The sequence below is a fragment of the Apodemus sylvaticus genome, chromosome 6, assembly GCF_947179515.1.
Source record: "Apodemus sylvaticus chromosome 6, mApoSyl1.1, whole genome shotgun sequence".
NCBI lineage: Eukaryota > Metazoa > Chordata > Mammalia > Rodentia > Muridae > Apodemus > Apodemus sylvaticus.
The window spans coordinates 127,971,590-127,992,833 of NC_067477.1; the positions used below are offsets into that span (position 1 = coordinate 127,971,590).

Here is a 21,244-nt window from a genome sequence, read left to right on the forward strand (position 1 = left end):
CTGTCTTTGTAACTATGTTGGCTAAAAAGAAATTCTCTGACCCTCCTTGACTAACCGCAGATCACAAGATCTCTCAGTGAGAACCCCAGACCTAGGAGAGGGAGTCCTTCCCAAAGGGGCCAACAAGAATCTAACAGACAGGGATGCAGCCCTGGTGGGTTTCCTCTGCAGTCCCTCACTATTGTATTAAGCCCACTTAGCAAACCATATTTTTCTTTAGCTTCTTCTATATCTTCTATCAGACATTAGCACAAAAATGGCTAGCTCACCTTGGGTCGTTCAGCCTCACATCTAAGTCTCTTTTGTAACAACTTATGACCAAATGTGGTTGGTGTGTTGGTCTCTGCTAACTCACCTGTCTTTTATTATAGGGGTCAGCTGTGACTCTTTGTGAGAGTTCAAAACACATCACAAATGTACAAATGGCCAAACTGCACAGGAAGCAAACCAAAAAGAAGTTGTTTGGCTCTTTGGGGCTCTTTCTGGTTAACCACTCTAAGGGGTTTAAAGCCACAGCTTCCAAAATGGAGGCAGAATGGAGCAGGCAAAGAGACTGCCACTCATTCATGGAGGTGGTAAGGCCACTCGACCTGAATGGCCTGTGCCTTCCAAATATAGTCTTCCCTCAGTACCTGTGGATTTCACCAACCAACATTTGGGAGAGATATTCCCAGTGCTGCATGTCTGTAATCCCATCTCTTGGAAGCCCAGTGCAGGAGGAGTACCATAAACCTAGGTTACAGCCCTGCTTGAGAAAGACGAAAGAAAAGGATTGGCTCAGCAGCTGGGAGCACCTGCTTGTCTTCAGAGGGCGGAAGTTCAGTTTCCAGAGGCCACTTTGGGTGGCTCACAATTGTTCCTGACTAGCTCCAGGCAGTTCTTCTGGCCTCTTCAAATACACACACATACACACACACACACACACACAAAATGTAAAAAACAATAATAGCCAGGCAGTGGTGGCGCACACCTGTGATCCCAGCACTTGGGAAGCAGAGGCAGGCGGATTTCTGAGTTCGAGGTCGAGTCTGGTCTATAGAGTGAGTTCCAGGACAGCCAGGGCTAGCTACACAGAGAAACTCTGTCTCGAAAAAAAACCAAAATGAAAACAAACAAAACAAAACAAAGAATATTTGGGGAAGGGGATTGTATTTGTACTAAAACTGTTTAGACGTCTACTAGTTGTTGTCTAAGGGTAGTATGTAACAACAATTTATATAGTTTGCATAAATTAGTATTATATGTAATTGTGACTTAAAGTATATGAGAGAATATGCATAGATTATGTGTAAATATAATGTAAATATATTACATATTATATGTAAATATAATGAGAGAATATGCATAGATTATGTGTAAACATAATGTAAATATATTCCATATTATATGTAAATATGAGAGAATATGTGTAGATTATATGTAAATGCATTACTATTCTATAAGAGGATGTGAACATCCGAAGAGTTTGATGTCTTAGAAGGGTGGGTCCTGAGTGGAGCAAACCCCTGGGATACTGAGGGAAGACTGGTAGGTGATCTTATGCTTAAGATTGGGGACTCCGGGTAGGGTGTGGTGACCCATACTGATAATCCCAGCATTGGGAAGTAGAAAAAGAAGGCTTTTCAGTAATACGAGGGGAGGGTCGTAAGAGTATCATCTCCCTTGGTGAAGTGCTTCCAGTGTAAACCAAGTGAAAGGCAGGCCCTCAGAAAGTGCCCCGGGTTTAGGCATTGTTCAGTGACTGTTAGTGGTTATCTTCAGGGGTGAGACTCTGAATCTTCACGGATTAGCAAGGACCTTGCAGAACAGCAGTCAATGTTTGGCTTGCGGTGGGCAGTGGGCACCTGTAATGGATGACCGGCCTCTAGCTGGCCAGCTTTCTACCAACTGAGCTATTATTTCCCACTGTGGCACATTCATTGGAGTTATGCTATCCGCATTCGTTTATAACTTTTCATTTATCCAAAGTCTTAAAATCTGCCCAGCCCTAATATAACCATCTACCATACTCCTCCTGATGGCTCCTGAACAGGTCAGTACAGGGTTTGTACCTGAGAATCTCCTACAACTATGGAAAAAAGAGTTTATATGCTTGAATCCCATGTTCCATGGTGGGAGTTGCATGGTACCTTGGGGAAAGAAAATGAAATTCTTTTTGGGGGAAGAGGGTCAAGACAGGAGGATTACTTTGTGTAGTCCTGACTGTCCTGGGTGGAACTCCCTTTCTGACCAGGTTGACCTTGAACTCAGATATCTACTCAACTCTGCCTCCCGAGTACTGGGATTAAAGGCTTGGGCCACCTGCCCATCAAGACTGGAATTTTGTTTTGGTTTTGGCTTATTTTGGTTTTGTTTTTTTAGGACCAGCCTCTTTTTTTTTTTTTTTTTTTTTTAAGATTTACTTATTTCATGTATGTGGGTATACTGTCACTCTCCAGACACACTGTGGGTATCAGATGCCTATTACAGATGGTCGTGAGCCACCATGTGGGTGCTGGGAATTGAACTCAGGACCTCTGGAAGAGAACAGTCAGTACTCTTAACCACTGAGCCATCTCTCCAGCCTGAGAGTGGAATTCTTAATGTGATCAACAACAAAAACATGTCTGCAAAAGATCCTTGATATTTCCTATTGTAAAGGCACAAGGAGGGGGAGGGGTGCTGCAGTGAGTGTGCTGATGTTCAAAGCCATCCCTGCAGTGATGCGGCTTTCTTCCCATAGCACCTGACCCAAGCCCAGGCTGTGCGCTCATCGCGGCAACCTGCAGCCATCAGCAGGTTGCATTAGGGCTGGGCGGGCTTCAAGACTTTGGATCAATGAAAAGTTGCAAATGAACTCGGATAGCATAACTCTAATGAATGTGGCGGAGGTGGGGGGCGGTATAGCTCAGTTGGTAGAATGCTTGCTTAGCATGAAAGGTGGAGGCAGGAGGAACGGTTCACAACCATCCTGAGCTACATAACCAGTTTGAGGCTAGACTTGGGTACCCCAGACTGTATCTCAAAAAAAAAAAAAAAAACACCTAAAAAAAAGAAGATGTACATATCTGTATATCTGCTTATCTGCCGTTAGCTTAAAAGTATCTGGGCATGGTGGTACACACCTATAATGGCAGTACTTGAGAGTTTGAGGCAAAAGGATCACTGCAAGTTTAAAGTTCGCCTCAGTAACATATTAAGTTCAAGGCTATTCAGGATTACATCACAGACCCCATTTCATAAGAAGTGGGGGTAGGGGGAATATCTGGACACACCACACTGTCAACACTGGATCTACTGGGAAAGAAGAGAGATGAGAGGCAAAGAAGGGTGTCCATTTTACCTGCCAGTCTGAGGCAATCAAAATATATGATCCGTACTTTAAGCTTAAGGTAAGCATCTGACACTGTGTATAATAATACTAGGAGCATACATATGTTAAAACAATATAATGCTTATCTGAAATGCTAATTTAATTGGGCATTCTATGTTCCTTCTGGCAAGTCTGCCTTATACCCTTGTGTTTTACTTCACCTTCTTTAAAGGATTTTTTCATTTGTTAATTGTATGGTATTTTTGAAGTTTAAAAGAATTGCATGGGGGGCACCGGAGAGATGGCTCAGTGGTTAAGAGCACTGGCTGCTCCCGTAGAGGACCTGGGCCTGGGTTCAATTCCCAATACCTATATAGCAGCTCAAAACTATATGTAAGTCTAGTCCCAAGGGATCTGATGCTTTCTTCTGGGCATAAATATGACCAATAGACACACATGCATGCAAAATACATTATATAATATATACAAATAATTTAGAAATATTTTTAAAGACTGAGTAAAAACTAGGTCTAGTGGTGCACACCTTCATTCCCAGCATTCCCGTGCACACGTTGAGGTCAGAGGACAGATGGGTTGAGTCAATTCTCGCCTTCTAATTTGTAGGCTCTGGAGATTAACTTGGGTGGCCAGGCTTGCATCTCTGGGCAGAAAGCACCTTTAGCATCCTACTGGCCCTCAAAGGATGAGATCCTGTGTAACAATGCCATCTTAAGCTAGGTGTGGTGGTAGTTAGGGAGCGTAATGTCCGTCACATTCCCTAATAGCAACACTAGGAGGCTGAGGTAGAAAGATCTCAAATTTGAGACCTAGCTGACCTGCATAGCTGAAAAGGCAGAGTCTCAAGATGTGCAAGCAAAGGCGACTTGTTTGAGTTTGAACCAGACTCTGCTCTGTCCTACTTGTACATCCTCAGAAGAATGCAGGAGGCGGAGGCGTGGTTGTAAGTTTTTAAAGAAATGCTAATCTGTCTGGTCTCTTTGTGCAGGTTACCTCCAGAAGCAGCCCTACTTTGGAGCAGTGGTTGGGAGGGTAGCCAATCGAATAGCCAAAGGAAGATTCACCATAGGTGGGAAGGAGTACCACCTGCCCATCAACAGAGAGCCCAACAGTCTCCATGGCGGATTCACGGGCTTTGATAAGGTGAGTTGGGCATGGGACAAGAGCTCCTCTTGGCACACTTTATAAAGTCCCCTCAAGCCTGTATTTGCTGGAACCTAGAACACTCCTGTGGTGGAGGGATCCAGGAATAGCTTTGTTCCAGATTTTGCCGGTCTTGGACTCAGGAAGCCGGGCATGGCTTTCACAGAGTCTGTATCAGGGAGCCGGGTTGCAGATTAATGATCTTTCCTGAGACTTACAGATCGGACACTCACATCCATGTTCTCTAGTCAGTAAAATGTATTAAAACCACGAGTGATCACCAAATGAGAAAGTTGCCCCGTCCCCCTCCCACCCAAAAAAAGCTAGACATCTCCTAGTGGGATAACCAGGCCTGTGTGCCTGGCCCCAAGCCCTCATTCCTACCTCCACTGTAAGTATTCGAGTCCTCTAGTGCTCCAGGTACCCGTCCTCAGTCCCTTCCCCCATGCATGGTGTGTACGACACTTAGCCTGTATCCTTCCACTGAATTGCTTTGTTCCCCAAAGTTGACTCAGGTTGTCTCCAGGTTCCCATTTCTAGACAAACACTCCCATTACCTAAGCTAATCTCTGAGAAACAGGGTCAGGAAAATAAGTGGATCAGGCAGATCCTCTGGGATGGGCAGATCCCAGCCTCCCACTTCCCAGCCCTGCTGTGTATCCGCTCAGCGGCTCAGACCAGTCTCATTCTGAGCTGTGAGAAAGAAAACTTGAGAGGTATTTGGGCTTAGGTTACTTCCTAGACTCTAGCCAGAGAAGATGAGAATCTGAGCAGCAGCTGGAAGCCATGCTTCCTCTCTGCCTCTGGCCACTACCTCTTCTGTTGAAGGAAGTTGGATGCTCCGTTCCCCCACTCCTGTTACCAGCTTCCTGTCTGTGGCCTAGAACCAGATCACACTGTTGGGAAGGGCAGAAGGGAGAGGGAATGCCAGCTCTGCCAGCATTAGGACTGAGGACCTCTAGAATATTCCATGTCCGTGAACAAACCTCAACCCAGGGGATGTTGGGCCCAGCCTTGGTGAGGACAGGAGTCTTCAGAAGAGCCTGAAAACAGCAACTTGGTGTCGCTTGTTCCTCCTTCTGTCCCACTGTATTTGTCTGTGGTATTCACTAGCATGTATTTCCTAACAAACAGACCAAAAGGTGCGCCTCCATAAATCATCTTCTCGTGACAGGATCTAAGGTACCCCATGCTGGCCTTGGCCTGGCTAAGTGGCTGAGAACAATCTTGAGTTTATGATTGTCCTTTCTCTAGCTCCCCCTTGCTGCAATTGCTAGTTTGTTTGTTTTTTTTTAAAGATTTCTTTTATTATTTATTTGTGTGTTTGTGTGTGCGGTGTTGGGGGTGTGTGTGGGTGTCTAAGTGGGGCCAGAGAGGGTGTTAGGCTCCTAGAGCTACAGGGACAGGTGGTTGTGAGCTACAAGATGTGGGTACTAGAAACCAAACTCAGCTCCTGGGCAAGGGCAGCCGGCACTCTTAGCCGCTGAGCCATCTCTCTGGTCCGGAAATCACCAGCTTTAGGTGGTGGTGGGGACTGAACCAGAGCTTCCTGCGTGCTAGCTCAGCTGTTTGAGGCACACCCCCTAAAACCCTGCCTCAGTACATTTTGTATCAGTGCAGCTGAGTACGCAGTGCTGGTGACATGTCTAGAGGCTGGAAGTTCAAGAACAGAACACCAGCCTCTGGTTTTGTTTCAGATGTACCCTTTGCTTTATCCTAAGCTGGAGAAGGCGTCTTAGAATCATTGCACCACACAGATCTTTCTTCCTCTTATTACAAAAACCACCAAAACCACCCTGGGGGCGGGGCTGCGCTAACTATCGCAATCTCGTCCAATCCTAGCTACCTCTGCTCTGCCTCAAAGACCCATACAGTGAATGTGAGAATCAAGTTTCCAACAGATGAAAGCTTTGAGCTCTGAGCGGCACATTCCAGTCTTAGCAATGCCTTTTAGTGGTGAGTCCCTTCTGTGCCCCAGCAAGGCTAACGGGCCTGGATTCCTGGGGCTCGGCGGCTGGCTCCTTTCATAAGAGAGGAACACAGGTGTGAACAATGTGCTGTAGGAAGTGAGTGTGAGCGTCAGGGTTGGTGGGATTTGAACTCCTGAAGAACAGGTAGCGTCTGTCCATCTGTGGATATTCAAGAGATGACTGTGAAGGGAAGACTCGGCTTCTATGGGCCACTGGAGTTTGGGGCAGAAAGTTTCCTGTGGTAGCACAAGCAGCAGCTTTGAACGTGATACTTCACTCTATTTGATTGCGACAACAAATGAATAATTTAGTTTGGAGATAATGTGCTTTTTCTATTTATATCAACACTTTAAAAAAAAACATGAAAATTGAGTCCTAACAGGACTAGAAATAGTACAAGAAAGACTAAAGATATGAAATTTCTGGAAAATTGGAAACTCTGGGTCAGGAAACTCATTCTGTGGATAGGAATTGTACTTAGCTAAGGATAATAAAAAAATCTTTCCACTGTGTCCTTTCCGTAAAGGTCAAAAATCTAGGTGGCAAGGCAATAACATTTTATTGTTAAAATTTTCCTTTTGGTGATTTTTTTCTTTCTTTTTTTTTTCTTAAGGTTACACATATAACAGGCTTCCTTAATGTTTTAGAATTTTTATTTATTAGTGTTGTGTGTAACTGTATGTATCTGTGTGTGTGTGTTTGTGTATGTCTGTGTCCGCTTGTGGGTGTCTGTTTATATGATTGTGTGTGCTCTCGTGTGCACATCTGTGTGTATACCTGTGGGTGTCTGTGTGTCTGTATATGCATGTAGAGGTCATAGGTCAACTTTTAGAAATCCATTCTCGGATTCTGCTGTGGGTTCTAGGAGTGGAACTCTTATTGTCCAGAAGGCTGGCTCCCTAGGCTTCTTCTTTGTTTTTGCTTTAGATTTATTCATTTTGTTATTGAATGTGTATGAGTATTTAGCCTGCAAGCATATCTGTGCCCTGCATGCCTGGAAAAGGAAATCTGTAATTCCCCAGGCCTGGAATTACAGATGGTTGTGAGCCACAATGTGGGCGCTACAAGAGCAACAGTTCTTTTTTTTTTTTTTTTTTTGATTTGGTTTTTTCGAGACAGGGTTTCTCTGTATAGCCCTGGCTGTCCTGGAACTCACTCTGTAGACCAGGCTGGCCATGACCTCAGAAATCTGCCTGCCTCTTCCTCCCAGAGTGCTGGGATTGCAGGCATGCGCCGCCACCACCGCCCAGCTCTGTTCCTTTTTAAAAAGGATCTTTAGGCTGCTGAGATGGTTCAGTGGTTAAGAGTACTTGCGCAGCTGGCAGGTTTAGGGATGAACACCTTTGATCCAAACTCTTAGGAGGCAGAGGCAGGCAGCTGTCTGTGAGTTTGAGGGCAAGCCTGGTCTACACAGAGAGTTCCAGGACAGCCAGGGCTAAAAAGAGGAACCCTGTCTTTTAAAAAAAAAGTGTTTGCTGTTCCAAGTTCAGTCCCCAGCATTACTTAAGGTGGCTCGTGGCTGCCTGTAACCCGGCTCCCGGGAATCTGACTCCCTCTCCTTATCTCTGCAGGCATGTGTGTATATCCCTCACGGATACACACACTTTGTTAATTAAAATAAAATATTTTAAATGTAAACTTAAACAAGCATGTTTACTGAAGACAGAACGTGGAGCAGGGAGGGCAGCCAGACTTGCATGCGAGCCCTTGCCGTGGCACACGTAACATGTTTGATTTTCAGCAAGTTCGAGCTTCACCTCTGTAAACCATGCAGTATTCTGGGCTTCTCTTCTTTCCTGCACTGTGGGAGGCAGAAGCAGACAACCTGACACTGAACTTAATACGGAGCTAACAAAAATAGTTGGAGCTATAAGAAGTGACTGGTGCTCAATCGTTGACCTACACCTGGTTGGACTTATGTGAAATAGATAAACAACCTGGGAACACTCAGCAAATTGAAGTTCTCCCATTTCCATGCAGGTCTTTACCAGTTACTCTCAACTCCATAGAAAACATTCTACCCAACTCATTCTGATATTTGTAGGACAAGGAGCAGGCACAGGCTCTGTCTCAAATCCATTGTTGCTTTCCAGGTGACCTAAGGTGGAAGTTTAGCCATTTGAGGTCCTTCCTCCTTCCTTCCTTCCTTCCTTCCTTCCTTCCTTCCTTCCTTCCTTCCTTCCTTCCTTCCTCTCTCTCTCTCTCTCTCTCTCTCTCTCTCTCTCTCTCTCTTCTCTTTCCTTTTCCTGAGACAAGGTCTCTTTGAGTGTAGCCCTGTCTGCCTTGGAACTCACTGTGTAGACCAGGCTGGCCTGGAACTCAGGGATCTGCCTGCCTCTGCCTCCTAAGTGCTAGGATTAAAGTCACATGCCAACACAGTCCAGCTTCTTCTTCTATTTTTAAAATGGCATTTGTGACAGACTCCCCTTTTATATCTGAGCTGCGGTTCTCTGGTCATTTTATAATGGTGCCTCCTGAAAGTCTACTCTTAGTTAGACAGCCCATGTGACATTGCCACCCAGGTGCGGCTAATAATGGGCACTCCCTTTACTAGAGTAAAGGCATGAGCTTAGGACTCCTGGGCAAAGCTACGAGGCTCCACTGTGAACCCAGGATTCCCATTTCTGTGTGCAAAAGCTCTTCTGGAGAATTTCATCATAGTCCCTACAGTTCTCAGAATCATGTTTGCTTTAAAAAGAAAAAAAACGAAGACCCCTTCAGGATAACTTTTTCAGTACCTCTATTTTAGGAAAAAGTTGGTGGTCAAAGCCACATACTGAGCTAGGGACACCCTAGTCCCTATTTTAGGAAAAAGTTGGTGGTCAAAGCCACATACTGAGCTAGGGACACCCTAGTCCCTAAACTCCTGACTTGTGGCTTGGAATTCTTCCAAATGGAATAAGTGTGCTGTTTGCTTTAACCCATGACCCGGGAGCATGGCCAACCTCAGAGTGCTTAGAATAAATATTTACAGAGGGCTGGAATATAGCTCTGTGGGAGAGCACGTGCTTAGCATGTGCAAGGCCCTGGGTCCAACACCAAAATAGTAGTGGTAAGAATTAAATGAAAGGGGTTGATGAAGTTTTTGTTTTTGAAGATAGTATCTCATGTAGCCCAGGCTGGTCTTTAACTCCCGATGAGCTGAGCATGACCTTGGATTCTTGATCCTCGTACCTTGGCCTTCCTTCCATGCATTGAGGTTACAGTCAGGCATTACCATGCCAGGATTTATGTGGTTCTAGACATTGAATACAGGGCTTTATGCATGCTGGGCAAGCCCTCCACCTAGGCCCCAAGGTTATCTTTAAATATTACAAGTAGGTTTTGATATCTTATGTTTGACTGAAACTCCAGGATTAAAACACACATCAAAACCAGGTGGTGGTGGTTCTTACCTTTAATCCCAGCATTCTGGAAGTATAGACAGGTGGATCTCTGAGTTCGAGGCTAGCCTGGTCTACAGAATGAATTCCATGACAGCCAGGGCTACACAGAGAAACCCTGTATCAAAAAACAGAAAGAAAGAAGAAAATATTAAAGGAAAAACAAAACAAAGGAAAACATAGACACATAAATATAAAGTTAGGAGAAGAAAATATAGGAAATGCAAGTAGATAAAGAGGAAAGTGCTTTCTCCCAAAAGCCTTCTCTTCGTGTATAAAATGGTTTCTGATGAGCTAAGTTCCGGGCTCTTAGGGCTCTTAGTCAGAAGCCTTTATTTCTTTATAGCCAACCTCCTTTCCAGACTCTGCTCTTTAAATATTGAAATGTGGCATTTCCATGGGGACTACAGTGACTCAGCATCTCTGAACATTTCTTCCTAGGTCCTCTGGACCCCTCAGGTGTTGTCCAATGGCGTCCAGTTCTCTCGAGTCAGTCCGGATGGTGAGGAAGGCTACCCTGGAGAGTTGAAAGTCTGGGTGACGTACACCCTGGAGGGCGGAGAGCTTGTGATCAACTACAGAGCACAGGCCAGCCAGACCACTCCGGTGAATCTGACCAACCATTCTTATTTCAACCTAGCAGGCCAGGTGAGTGAACTTACTTCTCTCCTGCTGTAACCAGAGCGCTAGAATGACCGAGGGCTGTGGCTGGAGAGACCAGCCCATTTCAGAGATGAACTTATGATCAAAAGGTGATCAAAAGGGCCAGGCAGAGTATCTAGCTTTAGCTCAGTAAAACCAGAAGTCATAGAGGGTGAGGGAGGGAAATGTCATCCTACCAAGGGAGGGAAGCAGCTGTCTCCCCGCGATGCTGACAAGCGGCAGTGTTTTCACGATTTCCCTTTCACCTTGTTGACCTTTGCTCTCCTGTTCTCCTGCTCCCTCCGGAATTACTCCCATCTAGGCGCCTTCCATCTTTAAACGTTGGCAATGAGCTTGTTTGCCTCAGCCTCTCTAAAAATGCCTCAGCTAGCATGTGTGTGTCCCGACTATGTGGTCCGCAGCCCCTCCCAGGACTTCTGGCTGTCAGTCTTGTCCTGTGTGGTAGGTTCAGTGGACAGGGCACTGGGCTTGCATTTAGAAGACCTGGGTTTTAGATTCATGATAGTAGGTAACTTTGTTGGTGGCACTTTATGAAGACATGGGTGAAAATATCGAAACCATCCTTGTAACAGGACCCTGAAAACATCTGAGAATTGTGTAGAACCAGATAGTCCCTTCCCTTGGTAGCGACCCCCTGCAAGCGGAGTCGTGGCCTCCTAATTGTTTAGCCAGTTAAAGAGGCTATCCCGTGGTGGTTCAACAAGATGTGGAGCCAGACTGCAGATTCTATCTCTATGACTTCCTCCTCATCTCAAGAAATCAGCTTATCTGATCATTTCAGTCACATCGGCACGATTTCCTTCGAGCTGGTGGTCATGGCCAGCTGGCAACGGCTTCCATTTTCACCCTTTATTGGGTTTTGCTGCTGATTTGCGGATGGTAGCTTCCTAAAACAGCAGATAACTGCTTCTTACAGAATCTCCAAAGTTCAGAATAACAAATATGACTCTTTTTCATCTTTGATTTTCATCAACCTGTTCTTAGTTGTTCTGTTTGTTTGTTTGTTTGTCTTTGGTTTTGGTTTTGGGTTCCAGGAGGGTCTCATTTCATAGCCTAAGCTGGTCTGGGACTCACAGCCATCTTCCCGCCTCGGTTTCTCAGATGCTGGGCTTACAGGTGTGAGCCGCCATGTCCGTCTTCTAGATTTAATACATAGAAATTTCTATTTATTATTTCTTAGGAATCATGTTTCTCAAAGAATGGAAAAGGCATGAAGGCTGCAAGTGGCTTTTGCTTTTCTCTTCCTGTCCTAGCCTATGCCTACTGCAAAACTCAGGGAACATGTTTTCTATTGAGATGTTACCTAAAGAGCCGTGGAAACACACAGGGGAGGGGTTGAGATGGAAGGCAAGCTGTGTGGTTCTGGGGTGACCAGACAGATGTGCTATCAAGGACCCATCTTCTTCCCTTTGTCCATTTTCCTTTTGTCTTAGTTACTTTTTATTACCAAGGCAGCTTATAGAAGAAAGAGTCTGTTGAGGGGACAGTTTCAGAAGGTGAATCCATGACCATCATGACTGGGAACGTGGCAGCAGGCATGTAGACATGGCCCTGACCCAGAGCATGAAGCAGAGGGCGAGAACTCACCGGGACCGGTTATGGCTTTGAAAACCTCAAAGCCCACCTCCTGTAATATCGCCTCCTCCAACAAGGCCACGCCTCCGAATCCTTCCCAAACAGTTCTACTAACTCGCACCCAAGCATTCAAGTATATGTGTCTGTGGGGGCCATTCTTGTTTAAAGCACAACCCCTTTCTTGGTGGTGGGGTCTTTTGTCTTCAGACTTGTTCCCTTGTAGTCATAGAATGGCTGCTGTAGCTCCAGAAATCTCATCCTTGTATGCGCATCTCCACAGATAAAACAATACTTCTTCCCTTGTGTGTGTGTGTGTGTGTGTGTGCTATTCCTTCTCTAAGACAAATAGGACATTGTCTAGAAGCATCCCCACAGGCTTTGCTTCACTTTCATCAGCCAAAAGCGTGACCCATGCTCTACCTAACCCAACTACCCACAAGGAGATCACTACAGAACAGTTGCCTTCCGAGGCTGGCGAGGACTCTACTTCCCTGAATATATGAACTAGCCTACATTAGTCAGTGAGTCTGATTTCTTCCAGGAGGAAGGGAGATGATGGAGAGGAGTTGCTGAGACTCTTGGGCAGAAATCTCTTGTCTGTTTCCTCCTGCAAGCATCATTAGAAGCTGAAACAGGCAGTAGTCATGTTGATGTACCAAAAGGTCTGTAAGACCCATGCTAGTCATAATACAAATGGTTTAGTTACAACAAGCAACAGTCAAGGGAAATTAACAGGAAAAAAAAATATAACACTGAATTCAGAGATTGGTCTCAAGGTCTGTGTTGGAACCGGTGTTTCGTGACAAGCTTTCATCAGCCTGGGAAGGAAGTGAATCTGAGAGTCATCGTCCACCAACCTAGAGCACTGCATTTTCCAGACCTGAAGACTCAGAAAATATGCTTCCTTCTCTCCAGTGAAGAAATGTCTGGGCTGTTCAGAAAACAGGCTCCTGACATGCGCTGTCTCTCCTCACCCTTCTTTTTTTTTTTTTTTTAATTTTTTTTATTCGATATAATTTATTTACATTTCAAATGATTTCCCCTTTTCTAGCCCCCCACTCCCCGAAAGTCCCTTAAGCTCCCTTCTCTTCCCCTGTCCTCCCACCCACCCCTTCCCACTTCCCTGTTCTGGTTTTGCCGAATACTGCTTCACTGGGTCTTCTCCTCACCCTTCTTAGTATCTCAGACACTTCCATTTGCTGTGTGGTTTTCCATTTATGTTGATTTTCTTCCTGCCTTAGTGCTTAAAAAAAGAACAAAAGAAAAAAAAAAGTCAAGGAAATTCGTCAGCAGCTTTGTTCCTGTAGTGAAAGCAATGGGGGGAAGGCACAGGCTTATCTACAGGATAGTAGTATAAAGTCAGTCAGGGCTATGGCCTACAATGCCAAGGACCAAGCTGCTGATCTGGGAACGCGGGCACACTCAAGGGCATTCTTCTGTGAAGTAGATGGAAGCCACTGACAAGTGTCTACTGAGGGATGCCATTTATGTGAAGCTCTAGGACAGAAGTCAGTCTCTCGCTGTAGAAACCAAAATTGTGTTCTGGTTGTAAATAGGTGTTTATCTGTTATGAAGGCGTGACGGCTGAGAGGCTGCACCTGGAAAGGTAAAGATCTGGACACAGGCTGGGTGGGGAGCCTAGAGAGTGGGCGTGTCTACCAGGCTTCCCTCACTGAGTAGCAGGGTTGTGTCTTTCAAGACTCACGTTCAGAGGGCGTTCAGAGGGCGGTGGAGGGCGCAGTGAGCTTGGCTCTGTGTTTTGGACTCTTCTGCTCTATAGATAGACTCTGTGGCTCCTGATCTAGTGCCTCTGAGGCCTCCTACGAAACCGCCCATGCTAACTGAGCAGCCTCCAGCCGGAGAGCGAACCCCATTTCTGCTGTGCTAGACACAGTTTCCCGAGTCTCTGAACTCCGACCTCTCTTCTCAGAATGACTCATTTGGTTGTGCAGCCTTCGTCTTTCTGGGTCAGTGCTCAGCCAGCTCCTGTTTGCCTCTCTGGAACCTGGCAGAACTTCTGCTGAATGCCATCACTAAGGGTTTCTCAGAATTGGCGCTAACATTTTGGGGGAGACGGTTCTTAGTGGTAGCCCGGGTGGTTCTGTGCAGGTAGGGTGTTTGGCAGCCTCCTTGGCCTCTTCCGGTCTAGAAGGCAGCAAGCAGCACTATGTTTCCAGACTGCAGACGTCCCTCTCGAGGGCCAAAACCTTGCTTTAGCTGAACTTTGAGCAATCATGAGAAAGAGCCCATGCTTGGCTTCTCTTCCCCATTTTCCACTGTGTGGCTTTCAAGATACTGAAAAATAATATATATATATATATTATTATATATATTATATATTATATATAATATATATTATATATTATTATATATATGGTTTATATGTTTTCACATTATAAAAGTATTTTGCAATTTACAAACAGCGGATCACCTTAATAACCTGTACCTGTACCTCAGAAGGGCACTCTGAAAAGTGTCTCCCAGGGTCTACCAAAACAAGTAAGATTCCAGAGACTTTGTGATTTCCCCAACCTTGGGCCTCTGACCACTCATCTGGGCTTCCTAGACCAGCTGGTTCTGCCCCAAGGAATAAACTCCCAGAAGCAGGGACTGCAGTTCTGATTCCTGCTGCATGAGAGGAAAGATGTCCTGTGGAGAGGAGCTAAGCCAGGGAAGAGTGACAGGTGGCTTTTTTGGAACCTGAAGTGGTCCCTGGCTATGCAAGGCTTGTGTGCCCTCCCCCTTCTTTTTATCTTGTATTTGAGAGAGTTGCATGCTAAGGTCACTTTTTTTGTGTTGAGAATTATATTTATTTATGTGTACATATAGATACACACATGCTGTAGATCGCATATGGAGGTCTGAGGACAACTTACTGGAGTCAGTTCACTCCTTCTACCTTGTGGGTCCTCAGGACAGGCTTGGCAACAAGTTCCTTCACCCACGGAGCCACCTCAGTTACCCTCCAGTTACATTTGACAGTTTCTTCCAAACTTGTCAATAGCTATATAGAGGTTCTGTCTACCTACCTTTAAGTGACCTTATTAATCATAGCCATTGATCAGCTGTCAATGCTTGAAGACATTTTTGCAGAAGATTTAAAGTGAATATGTAAAATAAAACCCAGTTGCCAGGAGTGGTACACAGTTTTAATCCCAGCACTCAGAAGGCAGGGTGAGGTGGATCTTTGTCGGTTTGAGGCCAGCCTGGTCTACATAGTGAGTCCCAAAACATCAGGACTACTTAGAGAGACCCTTTCTTACCCCTCACCCACCCCCAAAAGACCGAAGCAGTACATCTTCTTTTTCTCTTTTCCTACCCAGGGCTCCCCAAATATATATGACCACGAAGTGACCATTGCAGCAGATGCGTATTTGCCTGTGGATGAAACTCTGATTCCAACAGGTCAGTGAATTTAAACTATTATGTTGTGTAGAACCATGGTTCTTAGCCTCAGAAAGGTTGTTACTGTGTGGACTGTTTCCGTGTTCAGCTTTACTAGGTGAAGTCCTAGTAAAAAGTGGTAGTTTAGTTAACTAACATGCTAACATTGGTCTTCTCAGTTCCAATATTTGTATCATGTTTATACAAGAAGTTAACGGCAAGGGGAGTTGATGAAAGGTATAACACAGATATATTAGTTTTTACCCACATTTCTGTAAATCTGAAATTTTTCAAAAAATTCAAAGCGAAAAAATCGTATGAGAAATGGGTTCACTTTTACTGGACAGCAGGTCTTAATTACACTAAGAAAATTGTGTGTGTGTGTGTGTGTGTGTGTGTGTGCGTGCATGTTCTTTAACACAGTGGGTTTGTGTTTACTCTTGCAAATGTAAAGTGTTTACAAGGGTATTGGACCTGATGGGTGTCTGAGTTACTGTTCTATCGCTGTGAGGAGACACCATGACCAAGGCAACTTATGAAAGAAAACATTTCACTGGGGTTTGCTTTGGGCTTTGGCGGGTGAGTCCATGACATCATGATGGGAAGCTTAGTAGCAGCACGCAGGCATGGAGCTGCAGGAGTGGGTTTACCTCTGATCCACTGGGAGCAGGCAGAGAGAGGAAGGGAGGGAGGTAGGGAGAGATTGGGCCACTGTGGGCTTTTGAACCTCAAAGCCTACCCCTAGTGACGCACCTCCTCCAACAAGGCCACACCTCCTAATCCTTCCCAACAAGTTCTACTGACTGGGGATCAAGTCACAACGTGAGCCTGTGGATCCATTCTCATTCAGCCCACGGTTGGAAGGGGAAGGGCCAGTGAGATGTCCGAGTAGGTAAAGGTGCTTACTGTGCAAGCTTGACCTGAGTTTGGTCTCTGGAACCCACATAGACATAGAAGGAGAGATCTGACGTCACAAAGCAGTCCTCTGACCTTCACACACAAGCCACAGTGCATGCTCACCCATACATGTATCATACACACACAGTAATAAAGTTTAAAAAAAATATACAAGGAAAAAAGGTAAGTATGTGTGACTACATACTGAACAGTGTTAGCCGCAGGAACTAGATAGGGGATGGGAATTTCATAAAGACAGTGGCTGTAAAATTAACCAGAGGATGTCTGTCTGATCTCAGCACTCAGAAGGTAGAGGCAGGGAGATCTCTGTGTTACAGGCCAGCAGGGAGATCTCTGTGTTACAGGACAGCAGGGAGATCTCTGTGTTACAGGCCAGCAGGGAGATCTCTGTGTTACAGGCCAGCAGGGAGATCTCTGTGCTACAGGCCAGCCCAGGGCTTTGCAGTGAGGCTCCTTCTCTCACTGAACAACAACAAACCCAAAACTTAATTGGGGAAGAGATACTTACAGAACTTCCATGTCGCCTTGTGGATCCCACCCATTTCATTTCCCTTCTCTCCCCTGCTCCACTTTGCTGGTCAAAGCCTGAACATGGCTTCCCTGGCACTCTGAGCATTCTTCCTCTGAAGCCCACCCCCACCCCCACCACCAGCAGTACGCTGTGTATCAGCCAGCATTACGAAAGGTGTGGCTTTTTCTTACCTTCTTATTCCTTTAAAAAAATTATTTATTCATGCTTGTTCTATATGTATCTGTGATTTGGCCTTGTGTATATCTGTGTTGGAGTACCAGATCCCCTGGAGCTGGAGTTACTGACAGTTGTGAGCTGCCATGAGGGTGCTAGGATTTGAACCTGGATCCTCTGGAAGAGCAGTCAGTGCTTTTAACCACTCTCTCCAGACCTCTCACCCTCCTCTTCCTGGCAGCTGCCAAGATTTACAGCTTGCCTACCCTATTGTTTTTCTCTCAGATTTGAATAAAACAGTCCCTAAGTTTAAAAAATAATAGCCAGCTGGGCAGTGGTGGCGCACGCCTGTAATCCCAGCACTCTGGGAGGCAGAGGCAGGCGGATCTCTGAGTTTGAGGCCAGCCTGGTCTACAGAGTGAGTTCCAGGACAGCCAGGGCTACAGAGAGAAACCCTGTCTCGAAAAAAACAAAACAAACAAACAAAAATAATAATAATAGCTTGGCAGTGGTACTAGTGGGGCACGCCTGTAATCCCAGCACCCAGGAGGCAAAGGCTTCTGTGAGTTCAAGGCCAGCCTGATCTCCAGAGCAAGTTCCAGGAAGTCAAAGCTACCCAGAGACACCCCATCTCAAAACAAGAGTAAGTAAATAAATGTAAAAAATTTTCAAATGGAATAATTTTGAGAAGTTGAAATAAATGGACTAAGTTTTTGGCATCTCAGCTTTGAATATTATCCTGGTGGCTAAGCTGGATTTAAAGGCTTTTCTGCCAATCCCACTAATGTGTCGTCTCCTAATGTTTATGTGGCTCAATAAATGAGCAGAAATAAACTGGCCCATCTTGTCCTAGATGCAGAATTATGGCATTACAACATTAGAGCAGTGACTTCTGTCTGTGACTGATAAGGGAGAAGGTAAACTAAGTAGCTTATAAATGCTTCATATGAAACAGATGTATTTATCTGTGCACACTCGTGAGTCATCTTCTGCATTCTGTTGGGTTTGAATCTAATGAAAATCACACAAGTGCACATCTGGTGCCTGAAATGTGTCATGATTGGGAGGGGCGGAGCACATTGGAGCCGAGCTGGAAGTGTTATGGAATGCATAAACATAACTGGCTTCTCTTCCTCAGTTCTGTACCGCAAATGCCACGGGGGTGAGATTCTGCACCTTGTACTAACAGTGAAAACCTGCTGAGTGGGAGCTAAGAGTTCCGGATTCTGGGAGCAGGAGACTGCCCTAGTCTTCACTTTGTTCTGTTTGTCACTTTGTGTAACCTTGACTGACCTGGAACTGTATAGGAACTGTCGTGGTTTCCCGAATGGGGGTTGCTGGCAATAGGGGTTGCAGGCATGTGCTGCCACGCCCAGAGCTCGATTTCCTCTTAACCAGGCCAGGCCTCCTGGGTGTGAGCAATGCTTTAACTTTCAACCATACAGATTCCCATTTCCTCTTTTGCAAATAGGCAGAAAATAGGCAGTTTAAGGTAAGTTTGGCTACTTCAGGACCGTGTCTTAAAACCAACAAAGCAGGGGCAGTGGTGGCACACGCCTTTAATCCCAGCACTTGGGAGGCAGAGGCAGGCGGATTTCTGAAGTTCGAGGCCAGCCTGGCCTACAGAGTGAGTTCCAGCTCAGCCAGGGCTACACAGAGAAACCCTGTCTCAAAAACAAAACAAAACAAAAAAAACAAAACAAAAAACAAAAACAAAACAAACAAGCAAAAACAAAGGGGAGAGGGATGAAACGGGGAGTGTGGGAGGGCTAGAGAGATGGCTCAGCAGTTAAACGTGCATACGGTTAACGTGCATAACTCCAGGGGACTGCAGTTCAGTTCCCAGCACCAATCCGGATCACAGAGAATCACAGCTAAAACACCAGCTCCGGAGAATCCGCAGCTGGCACCGCCTCTGACCTCCGCTGGCACCCACACACGCGTGCACTCACCCCGAACACACATGCATAATTTACAATACAGTAAAAATATTTTAAGAAAATTTGGATACCTATATAAAGTATCCAAGTTTTCCCTTTGTTCAAGTTAGAAGACCCATAAAGCCCAGTTTTGCCATCAAGAGTGTTCACTCTTCCTGTCTGAGTTTTTTGTTGTTGTTTTGATTTGTTTGTTTTGGTGTTTTTTTAAAAAAGATTTATTTATTTCATTATATGTAAGTACACTGGCTTCAGACACACCAGAAGAGGGTATCCGATCTCATTACAGATGGTTGTGAGCCACCATCTGTAATGAGTTATAATGTAGTTGCTGGAATTTGAACTCAGGACCTCCAGAAAAGCAGTCAGTGCTCCTAATGGCTGAGCCATCTCTCCAGCCCATGGTTTTGGTTTTTTGAGGCAGGATTTTTCTGTGTAGACTGGCCGTTTTGAATCTGCTCTGTAGACCAGGCTTCTTGTCTTGAGTTTTTTGTTTTGTTTTGGTTGGTTGGTTTGGGTTTGATTTTTTTGAGGCAGGATTTTTCTGTGTAGCCCTGGCTGCCCTGGACCTGCTTTGTAGACCAGGCTTCTTGTCTAAATTTGATTCCCACTTACACATCAGAAAGCTCACAAGTGCCGGTAACTCCAGCTCAGAGAGTCTATCAGCATCTTCTTGCCTCCTTGAAGGTAGCTGCACGTGTGTATACATATGCATGGATGCATGTGTGTATACATATGCGTGGCTATACACCTGTACAAATAAATGATGAAAACAGTCTCTTTTTAAAAAAACAAACTGAGATTGTGTATGTTAAGCAGTTGTCCCCCGCTGTGGGGCTCCATTCCAGGACCCTGTAAGGATACCACAATTCTTATCTGCTTAAGTCCCTTATATAAACTGGCATAGTGTTTGCAAATACCCCACCTACATTCTCCCTTAGAACTTGTTTTTATGGTTTGTTTGGTTTGAGATAGAATATCACAATGTCATCCAGGCTGGGTTGGAACTATGTAGCTCACAGTGGCCTTGAGTTTGAAATCCTCCTGTATCAGCATCCTGGGTGCTGGGACTACAGGTGCTATCACCATGCCCAGCCCCCCTTTCTGCTTATTTACATTATTTCTAGATTACATAGCATATACCTAGCATATTACAGATGCTGTGTTGTAGGGTTGTGGTTTTGGGTCTGCTCCGCCATAAGGCATGGCCACTTAGGGAGGAGGAACTCAGGGAATTTGACTGCACTTATCCCACGCTGAGGCTGAGGCTCTGTAGGCGAAGGCCTCCTTCATGACTCCTGGCAGTGGATCTTGATGAAAAGAGACAGTCCGTGGTTCTAAACAGTTTATTGTCATGGCGGAAAGTGGATGCATGAAACTGTACCTCCTTCCTCAGGGTGGGCCTGAGATTGAATACTTTTTGCAGGGAGGAGTGTCTGGGGAGGGAAGCTTACTGGCTAAGCCCTCCTGGCCTCTAGGGACCTCATTAGCATGGAGAACTTTGTTGTGGGCCTATATGACTGTGATCACCTCTCTTTTCCTATTGTCTTGTTCTGAGATGTTAGGGATGCCTCACTACATGTGGAAGGGCTTGGGGTGTTGCCCTTATGTGACTGATGGACACAAACCTCTCCATGGGGGGCTGCAGCTACCGGGGTCTGGTGGGGGGGGGGCCTGGTCCTGGGAGCAGGCCAGGTAGACCGCCTACTGTTCCTTCAGGGTCTCTGGGGCTTCGAGCCTTTTGCTTGACCTCACCAGACTTCCTCTCAGGGTCCACCACCCTGCACTGTGTGAATAGCTACAGTACTGTGCTGTTTGGGAATAATTAAAAGAGAAATTGGTAACATGCTAGTACAAATCTAATAATGTTTTTCCTAAACTGTTTAGCTTTTTGTGGGGTTGAGTTCACAAATACCAGTTCTGATATTTATAGATAATAAGGTCCAACTGGATCTTCATGAGAACTTTTTAAAAGCCTAATTTGAATAATAATGAAGAGAGATAAATATACTACATTTTTCCAAACAAGAAAATACCCAGCTATTATTTATAATCACCATCCTTTCATATAAGAAAGATTGTGTGTGTGTTCGCATGTGTGTGCGTGCAGGCATGAGTATGTATGTGTGTGTGTGTATCAGTGTGTGTGTGTGTGTGTGTGTGTGTATCAGTGTGTGTGTGTATCAGTGTGTGTGTTTATTCTGGGACTTGAACCAAATACCTCATGTGGGCAGGGCAAGCATAGTCCTATGACCTGTGCCCCCAAACCAAGAAAA

The 21,244-nt window shown here is 45.3% G+C and overlaps 1 protein-coding gene across 2 annotated transcripts in view; it reads left to right on the forward strand.

Annotated features, from left to right (window-relative positions):
• The window catches only part of Galm (galactose mutarotase), a 54,417-nt gene that overhangs the window by 6,278 nt on the left and 26,895 nt on the right, over positions 1-21,244 (forward strand). For both annotated transcript variants that reach the window (XM_052186437.1, XM_052186438.1), the window contains exons 2-4: positions 4,299-4,453; positions 10,248-10,454; positions 15,368-15,449. In XM_052186437.1, coding sequence (XP_052042397.1) covers positions 4,299-4,453; positions 10,248-10,454; positions 15,368-15,449 — 444 coding nt within the window. The remainder of the gene's footprint in view (positions 1-4,298; positions 4,454-10,247; positions 10,455-15,367; positions 15,450-21,244) is intronic.